This window comes from Pectinophora gossypiella, chromosome 29 (genome assembly GCF_024362695.1).
Source record: "Pectinophora gossypiella chromosome 29, ilPecGoss1.1, whole genome shotgun sequence".
NCBI classification, from domain to species: domain Eukaryota; kingdom Metazoa; phylum Arthropoda; class Insecta; order Lepidoptera; family Gelechiidae; genus Pectinophora; species Pectinophora gossypiella.
Window position 1 is genome coordinate 2,744,889 of NC_065432.1, and position 16,211 is coordinate 2,761,099.

The following is a 16,211-nucleotide window of genomic DNA, read 5'->3' on the forward strand; positions in this document are numbered from 1 at the left end:
GACATTGCAACACCGGGTAAAGCAGCCATTTTGTGGTGTCGTAGTAGCGTTGAATAATCTTCATCAATTTTCGTCTATTTTACATGGAAGTATTACTTTTTGTTGTGATTTGAAAAGTAATCAAAATATTTTTACTATCGTTTCTAAGTTAATTAGCGCGTATTTATGAACAAAATGGAGCAGGACGTAGACAATACGTATAGAACAGTTTGCAGTACGTGTTTGAGTGCCGATCGTAACTTATTTGCAATAAATAACTTGGCCCAAATATACCAAGTATTTCGGCTACTTATGTATGATTTCGCGGGAGACAGGGTAAGTTTTCAAAACTTTCAAAAGTTTCTTTAACGTATTTCTATTACGCAAACTAGTTTGCGATCACTAATTATAATAAGAATTAATTAGAAATGGTTCATGGGGTCTATATTATAAAAAAAGTGTCAACTTTTCCGTTATAAAACCTAAGAATCACGTATAACCTGTATGTGTATACATCATATTACTAAGCACAAGCCTCCTCCCAGTGTCTGGTTTTCAGAGCTTGTGTGAATAGGCATCTGCTAGGTTAGTGTGCTTTTACCAACAACATATAGAATAAATAATATTTCCCACGTATACCACGGTAACTCTTCGCCCTGCACCAATTGGTATCGGGCGTCAGACTGCACCCCCTCTGGGTCTTACTTTTTGTACGTAAGTTTTGTACTTTTGTACGTGAGCTTATGTTATATTATACTTTTGTGTCTGGTTTCAGTTCGGAGACACCTTGGAGATGGAGCAGTTTGTCTGCTGGGAGTGCTTGGCGCTGCTCAAGAAGTTCTGCCGGTTCAAGCAGCAAGTGCATAGCGCCCAGGATCACCTGCGGGTCTTTGCCATCAGCCGAGCCCAAGAGGTGGCTTAACTATATTATTTGTTTCTTCATTGTATACTAGATGGCCCATTCAACTTCACATTTTCTCAGCACTTAATCTTCGCTGGACTTCCACGAATATTTCAAGACTAAAATTAGCCAAAAATTAAGGAGCGACTGAAAAACAGCGTCTGTTTCTTCGGAAATAGACACAATGCTGAGTTCGTGTCCTATTCACTGCTGTGCCACATTATGTACTGAGTTTTAAAAATTGTTTTATGATATTTTGTTGTTTTTACTCTGTTTGTAACACTTCGTATGTAATGTGTCACAATTTGTTGAATAAACATTTTCTCTCTCTCTCTCCAAACCGGTTCAATCATTCTCGAGTTTTAGCATGTAATTAAGGACTTTCCAGGCTACGTTCACCAAAAACAATACAAATGGCGTTGTACAGTTTTAATGTGATAATTACCTATTTTCTCATTACTCGGGTACATAAATATTCCAAAATACATTGTTGCTTGATTATTGAATATTGGTTTATATTACCTATGTATAGAATTATGTTGTTACCTATATTGCTTCTCTTTATTTTTATCAGAATAATAATGGGTGGAAGATGTAACTGTGTCTGGGTGTAATAAAAAGGGTCATCCTTTATACTCAAAAACAAAGATGAAAGATGCATAATATGTTTGTCCATGAAATTAGAAGGTTAAAGGATGTAAAATGTGTACATATGTATGTGCGCCATATTGTTTCTGGATCACATAGCCTGGAAACCTGGGAAGTCTCTCATTAACAAGGAATATTTACATTTTCCACACAGCACACAGCCTCCGTGGTCTAGTGGTTAGAGCGTTAGGCTCACGATCTGGAGGTCCGAGTTCGATTCCCGATGGGGACATTGTCGAAATCACTTTGTGAGACTGTCCTTTGTTTGGTAAGGACTTTTCAGGCTTGAATCACCTGATTGTCCGAAAAAGTAAGATGATTCCGTGTTTCGGAGGGCACGTTAAGCCGTTGGTCCCGGCTATTAGCCGTAAAAACACCTCCACCAACCCGCATTGGAGCGGCGTGGTGGAATATGCTCCATACCCCCTCCGGTTGATTGAGGGGAGGCCTGTGCCCAGCAGTGGGACGTATATAGGCTGTTTATGGGCTGTCAGGTTGTCTAAACTCATAACTGAAATAGACAAAATACATCTCTTTAAAATGTCGCTAAAAAATACTTAACTGGAAAAGCATTCTATACGCTGCATGAGTTTTTTAACGAACCTTTGAAATTAAAAAAAATAAAAAAATGTACGTAAATGTACGTATCTTTTATTTTTTAACATAATATTTATTATTTTTATTCTTGGTCTTCTGTTTTCATTGTGTATAATTTTAAGTTGTAGTGCCCTCGCTGGGTTCCTGTTTGTACTTTCTTTTATTTTTAAGACCTCTGTAAAACATCAGCAATGCAATAAATATCTTATCTTTTGTTATGTTTTGATATGTTGAGGTCATATTGGGGGGGTTTGGACCATAAGCTCGGAGAATTGCCAAGCTGAAGTGGCAGTGGGCAGGACACATAGCGAGGAGAACCGATGGCCGCTGGGGCGGAAAGGTTCTAGAATGGCGACCACGTGTCGGACGACGCTCAGTGGGTAGGCCCGCTACAAGGTGGACCGACGATCTGGTGAAGGTCGCGGGAAGCCGCTGGATGCGGGCAGCGCAGGACCGATCGTCGTGGAGATCCTTGGGGGAGGCCTATGCCCAGCAGTGGGCGTCGTACGGCTGATGATGATGTTATGTTTTATTTACAATTTCAGAGTGTGGACCACACATACATGTCCCAATCACTGTCCTCGCTGGATGTCATCACAAAGGCAGACTACGATAAGATATACTTCGACTACACAGCGAGGGACGCCGAGCAATGGCCGACAGAGTACATAGCCATCAGCGGTCCAGACAACGTGAAGAACGAACAGTTCGACGTGACGCAGGCTGTACGGAGCAACATCGACTTAGATATTGATGATCACATGCTTGAAGGTATGTTGAGGTGTAAAACACATAATAACGGGTCCCCCTAGGTCCACCAATCAACATACCAACAACAACAACAACACACCAAACAAACAAACAACAACAACCAACAACACACCTCAACATACATTGTTTTAAGTTTACGCGGTTATTGGTGCTAATTCCTGTAAATACCATCTAATTTTATTTTAAGTTATATCTGTCATTTTCTTATCCGCCGAAAAGGAAAGGGACGGGTAATCGACAAGCATAAAATTTATGGAACACACGTCAATTTTAAGCACAAATCTAAACCAACCGTCTAAAAATTTTACATCAGTCAATAATCCGACACGTTCATTTACTCATTCTTCCTAAAATTAAGAGCTGTGAATCATCCGTCCCTTTCCTTTTCGACGGATATGAAAATGACAGATATAACTTAAAATAAAATTAGACGGTGTCTCCAGGAATCGGGGCCACTGTTGCAAGTGCCATGATCACGGGATGACTGATGAGATTGGAGTGGAGTAGGTAGATCCATAATTTTCTACGGGCAGACATATCTGTCTACCCTCTTTCTTTGCCGCTTGTTTATGTTTTTGATATCGGAATGTTCGGAACCATCTGAACTCGCACCAAACTCACTACGACAAACCGCACTCACTGTGTCCTCACGTTTTTTCACCACATTAGGCCGTTTCAAGCTTTTTACAACACCTACTAATGGATTCCACATGGTCGATAACACTCCTATCTCATCAGTCATCCCGTGATCATGGCACTTGCAACAGTGTCGAAATATCGGGAGTCTCATATATCCCCATATAAACGCGGTAAGAACCCGTTATTATGTGTTTTAATTATGATAATAACCGCGTAAACTTAAAACAATGTATGTTGAGGTGTGTTGTTGTTGTTGGTTGTTGTTTGTTTGGTGTGTTGTTGGTGTTGTTGATATGTTGATTGGTGGACCTAGGGCCGCGAGCGATGCGAACGCCCCTGGCGCCATTTTAGAGGGCTTTCCATGAGTTTTATACCAGGTACATGATTGCCGTCTTATGTGCCAGTTTGCCCTTTGGCAAAGGCCTCCCGGAGATCCCGGGTGGGGACATATCACATTATCATTTTGTGATCCCTAGTTTGGTTAGGACCTGATTGTCCGAAAGTAAGACGATCAGTGCTTCGGAAGGCACGTTAAGTTGGTCCCGGTTACTACTTACTGATGTAAGTAAGTAGTCGTTACATGAGTCATGTCAGGGGCCATGTCGATAATATCGATAGCTCTTTTTTGGCGATACTATTGATAAGCAAACGATAGTATCGTTAGAGTCGATACTATCGATTAATTATCGATATTATCGCTTTTTGGTAAACTATAGTCGATACTATCGATTAATTATCGATATTATCGTTTTTTGGTATTTGGTAAACTATCGATAGTTCGATCAAAAACTATCGATAGGGCGCTATCGAGCGGAAACACTAGTTTGGGGCTTTATAGTGCGGTTTAAATAGTCTGTGTTCCTGTGTTGCAGTGCCGCAGATAGTTTTGGAGAATCCAGTGACGGGTGTCATGTCCCACATAGTGGTGGGCACAGATGCGCTGGTCACGCACGCGGAGACCTTCACCCACGTGGTCAAGGGAGAGGTGCCGATCACTGTCAGGTAACGTTATAACTAGTACCACTGATACTAACTATTCCGGGTGAGAGCCTTCAGCGCTCCCCATTTGTCCGGCCAAGTAGTTAATGCCATCTGCGGCAAATCTACAATAAGTCACGTCAAAAAAAAAGATACTAACTATTGGCGACCTAATAATAAAACGGTTCTCGTGCAAGCAGCAATATATTTTACAAGAAGACAAAAATCACTATCAAAAGACAATAAAATAATGAAACACTATATCTTTTTTTTATCGATGATCCGTGCTTCGGAAGGCACGTTAAGCCGTTGATCCCGGTTACTACTTACTGATGTAAGTAAGTAGTCGTTACATGAGCCTTGTTACGGGCCCTTGGCGGCTCATTAACCCTGACACCAGGGTTTATGAGGCTGGTATTCACACCCCACACGATAGAAGATTATATTTAAAAAAATGTTATTATTATATTTAAAAAAAAACATGTAACAAATACTTAAATGTGTAATTATATGTCATACTCTTCCACAGTACAATAACTGAAACGGATTCCGGCGCCAAGAAGCCAAAGCCGCAAGCTAAGGTGGGGTATGTCACGGAGTACATGTCCGAAGCTGAGATGATGGCCTGCAGGTGAGACTGTGTGAATGTATTTTACTTTAGCTTTTTACAAATTTGGACCCAAGATGTCACTTAGAAATAAATTTAAAGAAATTACTATTTGAGTATAGAATATCAAATCAAATATACTTTATTGCACACAATATACAAAACAAATTCAACACAACCAAACAATACCACAAACATAAACACCACCACCAGAAACATATTCTTTTGGTTATATTTTTACACTATAACCCTTTGCGCAGCGTTTAACTGCGAAATCATAGGAATCGGAAAGAAGAAAACTTAAAAAAAAAAATACACAGACAAAACAAACCAATAAACCAATCAAAACTGCCTTTTTCATGACGTTAAGGTTGAGGCTGTGTTTAAGAATACCGATTTTGAGTTGAGTTCGAGGAATTCCTCAACCTTTAGAGTTAACATTTTACATACATACATAAACAGCCTATATACGTCCCACTGCTGGGCACAGGCCTCCCCTCAATCAACCGGAGGGGGTATGGAGCATACTCCACCACGCTGCTCCAAAACGGGATGGTGGAGGTGTTTTTACGGCTAATAGCCGGGACCAACGGCTTAACGTGCCCTCCGAAGCACGGAATCATCTTACCTTTTCGGACAATCAGGTGATTCAAGCCTGAAAAGTCCTTATCAAACAAAGGACTGTCTCACAAAGTGATTTCGACAATGTTCCCATCGGGAATCGAACCCGGATCGTGAGCCTAACGCTCTAACCACTAGACCATGGAGGCTGTTAGAGTTAACATCTATTTTTAGGTAATTGTTTTTTTTGTATAATGGTTGCAGAGAGGAAGCGAAGCAGAAACTCCAGTACGCGAGTTCGGTGTACAAATGCGAGTTGTGCATTATCGGGTTCTACACACAACAACAGGTTGAAGACCACTTCATATCCGCGCATAGAGCTGTGAGTGTACTTTTGTAGTGAAAACCATCGTATAAGAAAACCAGCGGGCCTAGCACCGTAAGCACGCGACTGTCTCTCTCTGTGCAGTACTGTGAGAGAGTGACGGGTGACGTATGTCGAGGCGAGAAAGAGTCGCGCGCTTACGGTGCTAAGCCCGCAGGTGTGCTCAAAAGTGACAGCTAACATTTCAAGGTTAGCCCAGCTGACGTCATCCCACCCTGTGTTGCCATTTTATAAAAAATAAATTACCCACGACCAATGTTTTTAATTGACTTTGCAAGGAAATTTGTTTTGCAAGTGATTAGACCCTGCTTTCACATAAATGAAAGGGATTTCGATGACTTGACTCAATATTTATTCACATCGTTCTTCATACAAGTGATTCGAATTGGTGAAAAAGAGGTAGGGGTGGTGGGGATAACATACATACATACATAAACTCACGCCCGTAATCCCAAATGGGGTGGGCAGAGCCACAAGTAATCAAAGACAACTTGCAGCCACTGTTGATACGAAGTCCTAAGATGGATATGATGAACCTTATGGTGATAAGGGATCAGCCTATCGCCCATAACATTAGTCCAGTAACATTAGTTAGTTTTTTGGTGGGGATAAGAATTTACAATAATATGTTTTGTTTCAGAAACCTGGCTTCATGGCGTGCAAAGTTTGCTACGTGTACATAGACGAGTCCAAGATCCACTCGCACTTGGATGAACATTACTTCAGGTACAGTATCAGAGCTCCTTGTATCCCAATTGGGGTAGTCAGAGGTAGATCCATCGCAAGATGAACTCGTAACCTACACGCTAGCTGTGAGGCTCTCATACACAATAGAGGCCGAGCACTTGAGGGCCACATAATGGATCCCCAGGAGGTCATTGAGCTTCCTCCCAAAAAGACGCTCGATCTCGAACGGGGTTGCTACCCGCTAAGACGAAGCCGATTCAGATTGGAGCAAATCGAACATCGAAGTTCAGTAGAATTGTATGTTAATTGGATTCAATTTTGCTTGGCTGCCAACTACTTATACTGACGTTCAACCCTGTCTCTCTCTTTATTTAAGAGCTGCGCTCTTGTCGGTGGAGTAATCGCCTTCATTACTCCATAGATAGGGCGTGTAGAACGGTGGTTGCCCCAATCGCCTTCCGTACCGCAGTATACCGACCAATTTCTCAATCGGTGATGTAAGTTAACTAGTGTATGTTTTTATTTGTAAGGTGGATAATTTTTTTTACGACTGCAGGTACACGTGTAAGATGTGTAGCCACGTGGAGTTCAGCGTGCGCCTGATCAGCATGCATGTTAAGACTCACATGAGCAAGGCGGTACCGAACACAGTTATCAAGATTGGAGACACTACTGGCGGGAAGGTGAGGAATACTAAATTATATTTTATTTTATAATATAATAATCATCATCATCAATTTAAGAGCCACGCTCTTGTCGGTTCAGCATTTTCCATGCTACTTTTTTAGGGAAAAATAAGGCAGTGGTTTCCCTCTTGCCTTCCGCGCCGCAGTACTCTGTCTGACGCGAGTGTGATGGCGCCCAGAGTAGTCTATTACAAAGCCATACTAGGACTCCTGTCCTCCGCCTATCAAATGTATTTTTCTTTGATAGTAAGTCAGACTTGACGGTAAGTCACTATACCTGATGGTAACTCAGACTTGCTGGTATGTCGCTATACCGGATGGTAAGTCAGACTTGGCGGTAAGTCTATTCCTGATGGTAAGTCAGACTTGACGATAAGTCACTATGCCTGATGGTAAGTCGGACTTGACCGTAAGTCATTATACCTGACGGTAAGTCCCTATTAAACCTGAGGGTAAGCCATTATACTTGATGATACTATGTTGTTATTTCAGAGTAAGAAGAAAAAACAGAAAGAATCGCCGTCGACCCCACCCAAACCCGGCGACCTGCGACGGCTGCTGTCCAAGACCACTATAGAGGGGTACCGGTGCTTGGAGTGTGATATGTTCTTTAAGTAAGTCTTCGTCTTTTTCTATCGTGTGGGTTATAAGGTGGATTCATCATCACCAGCCCATTAACGTCCCCACTACTGGGGCACGGGCCTCCCTATGGATGGATGGATAGGGAGATCGGGCCATAAACCACCACGCGGGCCCAGTGCGGATTGGTGGTTATTAACGACTGCTAATGCAGCCGGGACCAACGGCTTAACGTACTTTCCGAAGCACGGAGGAGCTCGAGATGAAAACTTTTTTTTGTGGTCACCCATCCTATGACCGGCCTTTGCGAAAGTTGCTTAACTTCAACAATCGCAGACCGAGCGCGTTTACCGCTGCGCCACCGACCTCCTCCAAATTGACATATATGGTAATCCTCTGAGGTGGATTACCATATGTCAATTTTATTAATAAATATGTTAGAGACAGCGTACGTGAAATCATCGGTAGTGCATGGTCTACTGCATAATCCAGACCATTCCACAATTTCAACATCATTTGTAATGATTATGCTATGATGGTTCAGACATGCTTCTTCTGTTCTATGGGTTATGAGGTCTATTACTAAGCTCATTAACTCTGAGTCATGGTCTGAATCATCCCTCAAAGTTTTCGTTACGATGTCACTAACACCCTGTATAGGCTGTTTATGTTATGGCAGCAGTTTAGGTAGTACAAGTTACTAACGCATTAATATATGGATTGCTTTTTGTTGATTTCCAGAAACTCTCGAGCCCGCAAGAACCACGTAGATAGATATCACAGGGAAGGATTACAATGCGACCATTGCAAGAAGAGATTTGTCAACAAAACCACTCTCGCTACACATTTAAGGTGAAGATTTTATTTTTATCTTAGGTAATACATACACTTGTATTATTTAATGTGTGTGTATACTTAACGTAATAAGCTCACGACTATATCCCAATTGGGGTAGTCACAGGTACATCCATCGCAAGATGAACTAAGTACCCACACCTCACCGAACTTTCTGTCAAGACCAACGCGATAGGTGGTGAGCCGTATCGCCGTCTATAATAGTAGAGACAACTGTGTTAGTGAAAACTGCATTTAAGATGCAATAAAAACTCATTAGCGCAAGTTTCTACCCGCGCTCCTCGACTGAGAAGCAAGCTGATATACCGCAGGACCACAATGACTTAAAAAACAAAAAAAAAAACAAAATAAATAAAAAAAAAAAAAATACTACATTTGCAGGCTACACGAAGGCCCACTCCCCCGTGAAGAATGCCCGATCTGCCACAAGATGGTGCGCGTGATACAACTCAAGTACCACATACAGCGTCACGAGAACAAGACGCGTCACGTGTGCTTCGAGTGCGACAAGGTGTTCTCGCACCAAGCTACTTACCACGCGCATCTCAAGTACTCACGCGCACACGCCTCCGACAACGTGTTCAAGTAAGTTATACTTGATGGTAATTTAGTAAACTTGACGGTAAGTCACTATACCTGATGGTAAGTCTGTACACCTGATGGTAAGTCTGCTGACATAACTCATGTAACGACAACTTACATCGGTAAGTAGTAACCGGGACCAACGGCTTAACGTGCCTTCACAAATGATTGTAATAATAAATAAATAATCCGCAGGTTCCCGTGTCCGATGTGCAACAAGGGATACCCGACCAAGGAACAGATGCAGGACCACTTCAACTACCAACACCTCGGGAAGACCACGCACAAGTGTCCTATATGTGCCAAGGTGGGTTGTCAACTGCATCCATCGCAAGATGAACTAAGTACCCACACCTCGCCGAGCTTTCTGTTAGACCAACGTGATAGGGGTGGTATTAATAAACTAATCTCAGCTTCGAGACTGCCCTCAAGATCATGTCATTGTGACAGTTCTCATATAATAACAGGTACTTGAGCATGATCTTGAGGGCAGTCTCAGCTGAGATTAGTTTATTAATACCACCCTAGGTGAGCTGTATCGCCCTCTATAATGGTCGAGCCATCTGTGTTAGTGAAAACTGCACTTAAGATAAATTAAGAAGATTAATCATATATTGGCTCTGAATCCAGCAGACACTTCCTAATTGTATTTTAAGTTATACCTGTCATTTATCGGCCGAAAGAAAAGGAACTGATGATTGACAGCTGTTTTTTTAAAAAAAAAAATGATTGAGTGAATGATTGAATAACCCGGGCGAATCAAATAGGCATCTCACTGATATAAAACCTGTTAGACGTGTGCTGCAACTTAATTCTCTCGGGTTATTGGGCAATGTAAAATTTGAGTGGGTTTGAATTTCTGCCTAAAATATACGTCTATTTCATAAGTTTTATGCTTATCTATTACCCGTTCCTTTCCTTTTCGGCGGAGAAGAAAATGACGGTTATAACTTAAAATAAAATTAATAATAATAAGTTTATTTCCAAAAAAATAATTGTTACAATGAAAATTGGATGGTGTGTCCTGGAATTAGCACCATTTTCTTCTTATTTCAGCCAATAGCATCCCGGGCTAATGTGGAGAAGCACATGATGCGCGTCCACGGCGAGAGGAAGGAGAAGCCGCGCAACCATTGCTGCCAGCAGTGTGGGAAGGCGTTCACTGTAAGTTTTACATATAACATATAATGTGTGTGAATAATATAATGTGGGATGGAAATAAAAGCTCGGCAAATCAGCTCCACACAGTTTATTGTATTCTTGTTACATTCACAATTCTAATCGTTTCGCCATTCCGGGAAAAAATTAAAAAGTCACACCACTCATAGACTAATCTAGAATATTGCCATAGACAAAAAAAAAATGATCATAGACCTCTTTCTTTAGGTTTACATTCGTTTCGTGGAATTTTGAAATCCTACAATATCATAACTAATACTTCATTCACTCGAGCTTAGGGAACGTCACAAAGAGAAAATTAAATCGAAATATCGTCGGCTTTATGACGAAATCTAAAGAATGTCGCATGGAAGGGAAGACCCGGTGTAATGGACCGATCGTCGTGGAGATCCTTGGGGGAGGCCTATGCCCAGCAGTGGGCGTCGTACGGCTGATGATGACTTCATTACACACACATAAATTAGACAGAAGAGTATGTTAAGCAGTATTATTGCAAAGTAGCAACATTTGGTTACAGGATATATTCAATACTGTAGTGTATGCACCATTCTACGTATTGTTATATTTTTAGTATGTTTTAATCAACGTGGCCCACACAACGACATAACGATTATATTCCAATTCAAAAGTACATCCATGGTCCATCGCAAGACGAACCAAGTATCCACACTACACCGAGCTTTCTGTTATACTATATGTGTACAGTACCTATCTTGACATATAGAATTCAAATCCTGTGATTGGTTGGAAATTTGAAACTGACAAGTATTCAAAAAAAGAGAAAATTAAATCGATAAAAATATCTGATGCCGACGGAACTTGAAGCGGCAGCTCCTGTCAAGCCGGGTCGAGCGTGTTAACCATTACACCGGATCTTCCCTTATTCTCTCATCATCTCCTCATTAAGCCGACGATTATTCGATTTAATTTTCTCCTTGTGAGTTTCCCTAAGCAAGAGTGAATGCTATAAAAACAAAAATCAAGTCTTATAAATCTATCGAAAGTTTAGACAATCAAGCGATAGACAGAAACTGGTACACGACCACCCGCCTGCAGGCTTTTCAATCTATAAATACAGTGAATGCTATCTACGTGGATAGACGTCGTGCGGCTATAATTCGATACCTCCTTCGACCTCCGTGGTCCAGTGGTTGAGCCTTGGCCACACGATCCGGAGGTCCCGGGTTCGATTCCCGTTGGGGTATGTCCCCAACGGGAATCGAACCCGGGGCCTCCGGATCGTCAGCCCAAAGCTCAATCACGGGGCCACAGAAGGTCGTTTGAGGCCATTGTGTATAGAATGAAGGACTTTCCAGAGTAGACGATATGGATGGATGGATGAAAGGAAAATGTTTACAGCGCCATCTATATTATTTTCGGGGAACGTAGCCTGTGAGATATCCCTTTTTCAGAATAAATCTATTTTTGCATTGCAACACTACTTCAAATGTCAAAGTTGACTGTCAGATTGAAGTCATCATACGCGCTGCGCGTTGTAGCTATTTTTGTTTACAAAAACGACTTTGTGGCCCTAGTTTGGTTAGGACATTACTGGCTGATCACCAGATTATCCGAAAGTAAGATGATCCGTGCTTCGGAAGGCACGTTAAGCCGTTGGTCCCGGTTACTACTTACTGATGTAATTATGTAGTCGTTACATGAGCCATGTCGGGGGCCTTTGGCGGTTCAATAATAACCCTGACACCAGGGTGGATGAGGTTGGTACTCCACCTCACAACCCACACAATAGATAGATAGAATTCGATACCCCGCGTCTGGTTTTCCTTTCAATAATAATAAAAAGTTTATTCAGGTAAAATCTACGACACACATCAATCATCACTGTATCTTACTAACGTCAATTCCTTTCTTCCAGGACAAGAAAGCGCTTGTCCAGCACATAGTGATCCACTCTGGCGAGCGTCCGCTGTCGTGCGAGATTTGCCAGCAAACATTCAAGCAGAAAGCGTCGCTGTACACGCACAGGAAGAGAGTGCACAAGGTGTTCCCTCCCAAGAGGGTCGTCGAGTTTATGGACTCCAAGCCTGATGGTAGCTAGGCTAGACAGGACCACTATATAGGCAACAAAAGAATCTGAATCGTAATTTATTTAAAATCCCGGGTTAATTGAAGTGATTTACCATCATTAATAGCGACTTACATTCAAGTATAGCGACTTACCATCATGCATTGTGACTTACCACCAGGTATAGTGACTTACCACCAGGTACAGTGACATACCACCAGGTATAGTGACTTACAAGCAGTTATAGTGACTTACCACCTGGTATAGTGACATACCAGCAGGTATAGTACATGACGCCAGTTCCAGCTAACTTAATTTTATTTTAGTTTGACACCCATAAACTTCGTCCTTTATTTACAAGTACAGGAAAAATACCTTTGGAACTGTAAAACTAAAATTAAATTAAATTTATTCTGTCAGAATTTTATTTTTTACTTTATGTATTATGTTCATTACATTATAATCTATATTGTATTAGGTATATTAGATAGTTCATAATTATAGTTTAAAATTACATTTTCTGATCTTTTATTTCTGCCCACCCACTTTGGCAGCGGGCGAGGTGAAATATAAGGTTTCGAAGGTATGTGATGTAACTCAAATTTCAAATTCAAGTTCTAAAATATTCAGTAGGCAACATAGTTACATTTTGAATCGTCATTTTTTACATAACGAATGTTTCATCCGCCTAAAACTACTACAGCTTCTCTCAACCTGTATAGCCGGGGAAAATAATCTACAAGATTTTTCTTGCCTCGATACACGACCTTAGACATTCTTTAAAAAATATATTGGTGCTAATTCCTGTAAATACCATCTAATTTTATTTTAAGTTATATCTGTCATTTTCTTATCCGCCGAAAAAGAAAGGGACGGGTAATCGACAAGCATAAAATTTATGGAACACACGTCAATTTTAAGCACAAATCTAAACCAACCGTCTAAAAATTTTACATCCGTCAATAACCCGACACAGTTAAGTAGACAGCACGTCAAACGGATTGCATACCAGCGACGTACCTTTTGATTCGCCCGGGTTATTCATTCATTTACTCATTCTTCCTAAAATTAAGAGCTGTGAATCATCCGTCCCTTTCCTTTTCGACGGATATGAAAATGACGGATATAAGTTAAAATAAAATTAGGCGGTGTCTGCAGGAATCGGGGCCATTGTTATACTTATTTAATTTGGCTGCCTAATATCAGTTCCCAGACAGTTAATTTCATGCATTCATATCTTCTAAATAATCACTAACCTTATTCTTAACCTGCATTGGGCTGGTTTTCCCTTCGCGGGTTGGAAGATCAGACAGGTAGTCGCTTCTGTAAAAACCCGGACCTGTCAAATCTTCAGGTTACGTAAGCGGACTCCGTGGAAAACAGGATACGGCTAGGGAGACGATGAGAATTGCTTTGACGTGTCCTTGTTCCTGGCTACTGTTGGCTGTCCCGGAAAGCTCTATGTCTATGTGACTTGGTTTTTAATGTAGCCATGTTTGAAGAGAGTAATTAAGTGCATCTTATTATACAAAAATGTGTAAATGATATTATATTTTATCAAATAAATATGATTGCAGTATTACACGATTATTTTTGCTTAACCTGCGTACATGAACACGCTTAATCCCCGTTGAGGGTGGGCAGAGCCACAAATGATTGGAGTTGCACCCACTTACGACGAGATAAATGTGGCGAATTGCATGCATTTGCCCCTTTTATTAAATCTAACCTAACCCTTTTTAAATCTAACCTAACCCTTTTTAAATCTAACCTGACCCTTTTTAAATCTAACCTAACCCTTTTTAAATCTAACCTAACCCTTTTTAAATCTAACCTAACCCTTTTTAAATCTAACCTAACCCTTTTTAAATCTAACCTAACCCTTTTTAAATCTAACCTAACCCTTTTTAAATCTAACCTAACCCTTTTTAAATCTAACCTAACCCTTTTTAAATCTAACCTAACTCTTTTTAAATCTAGCCTAACCCTTTTTAAATCTAACCTAACCCTTTTTAAATCTAACCTATCCGTTTTAAAATCTAACCTAACCGTTTTTAAATCTAACCTAACCGTTTTTAAATCTAACCTAACCGTTTTTAAATCTAACCTAACCGTTTTTAAATCTAACCTAACCGTTTTTAAATCTAACCTAACCGTTTTTAAATCTAACCTTACCGTTTTTACATCTAACCTAACCCTTTTTAAATCTAACCTTACCGTTTTAAAATCTAACCTAACCCTCTTTAAATCTAACCTAACCGTTTTTAAATCTAACCTTGCCCTTTTTAAATCTAACCTAACCCTCTTTATATCTAACCTAACCTTTTTATTGGGGGTTAGATTTTAAAAACAGGTTAGGTGTCTAAAAGGGTTAGGTTAGATTTCAAAAATAGGAAAGATTTCAAAAGGGTTAGGTTAGATTTATAAATGGTAAGGTTAGATTTAAAAAGGGTAAGGTTAGATTTAAAAAGGGTACGGTTAGATTTAAAAAGGGTTGGGTTAGATTTAAAAAGGGTTGGGTTAGATTTAAAAAGGGTTGGGTTAGATTTAAAAAGGGTTGGGTTAGATTTAAAAAGGGTTAGGTTAGATTTCAAAAGGGTTAGGTTAGATTTCAAAAGGGTTAGGTTAGATTTCAAAAGGGTTAGGTTAGATTTCAAAAGGGTTAGGTTAGATTTCAAAAGGGTTAGGTTAGATTTCAAAAAGGGTTAGGTTAGATTTCAAACGAGTTAGGTTAGATTTCAAAAATGGTTAGGTTAGATTTCAAAAAGGGTAAGGTTAGATTTCAAAAGGGTTAGGTTAGATTTCAAAAGGGTTAGGTTAGATTTCAAAAACGGTTAGGTTAGATTTCAAAAAGGGTAAGGTTAGATTTGAAAAGGGTTAGGTTAGATTTCAAAAGGGTTAGGTGTTTTAAAGTAACTTAACCCTTTTTTAAATCTAAAGTAACTCTTTTTTTCCTAACTTTTTTGACGATGATTGATATGTTTTATTTTATGTTGTTTTTATAGTCTAATCTGCAGCTAGACATATGGATTTATAAATAAAAGGTTCTGATTATATTGTAGATTTTATTTTCCACCAATATACACATGCATTGCTTATTCCTAATAAGTAAATTATATTATTACTTATTTATCATAATAAATAATAATGACAGTTATTCTTAAACAGGATCTTGTATAAAGAAAAATAATAGAAAAACAAGGAATGCCTTCTAATAGCGTTAACTTATGAGGGACTTTCCAGCCACGTTCCTCAAAAATAATATAGATGGCGCTGTATAGATTTAACGTGTACGGTCACGAGCATTAATATGTATACACTTTGGTACCATGTCACATTAACTTTTTTGACAAATTGAACTGTAAGTCTCACTAAATGTCAAATATGTTAGTGCGACAGAGTCCTAAAGTGGGTACATTATATTGCTCATGGCTGTACATAATCATTCAAAAATATAATGTTATGTCATAAGCACATATAAAAATAATTGTTATTCTTGGTATTTGGATCAGATACATATAGAATTATGTTGCTACCTATATTGCTGCTCT

The 16,211-nt window shown here is 39.9% G+C and overlaps 1 protein-coding gene across 1 annotated transcript; it reads left to right on the top strand.

The window, feature by feature from the left end:
- Positions 1-33: 33 nt before the first annotated feature.
- Positions 34-14,242, top strand: LOC126379435 (zinc finger protein 425-like). Its single transcript, XM_050028191.1, has 14 exons — positions 34-315; positions 755-892; positions 2,671-2,896; positions 4,408-4,537; positions 5,043-5,144; positions 5,946-6,063; positions 6,707-6,792; positions 7,310-7,436; positions 7,932-8,053; positions 8,760-8,870; positions 9,255-9,458; positions 9,651-9,762; positions 10,512-10,619; positions 12,511-14,242. Exons 1-14 carry the CDS (start codon positions 166-168, stop codon positions 12,691-12,693), a joined length of 1,917 nt encoding a protein of 638 aa, XP_049884148.1. The 5' UTR covers positions 34-165; the 3' UTR covers positions 12,694-14,242.
- The last annotated feature ends 1,969 nt before the right edge of the window (positions 14,243-16,211 follow it).

Bases quoted from the DNA above. Each gene is read 5' to 3' on its own strand.
- LOC126379435 (XM_050028191.1), top strand. From the start codon at position 166: ATGAACAAAATGGAGCAGGACGTAGACAATACGTATAGAACAGTTTGC. The intron at 4,538-5,042 runs GTAACGTTATAA...ACTCTTCCACAG, and splicing joins GAGGTGCCGATCACTGTCAG to TACAATAACTGAAACGGATT. The intron at 9,459-9,650 runs GTAAGTTATACT...AATAATCCGCAG, and splicing joins GCCTCCGACAACGTGTTCAA to GTTCCCGTGTCCGATGTGCA.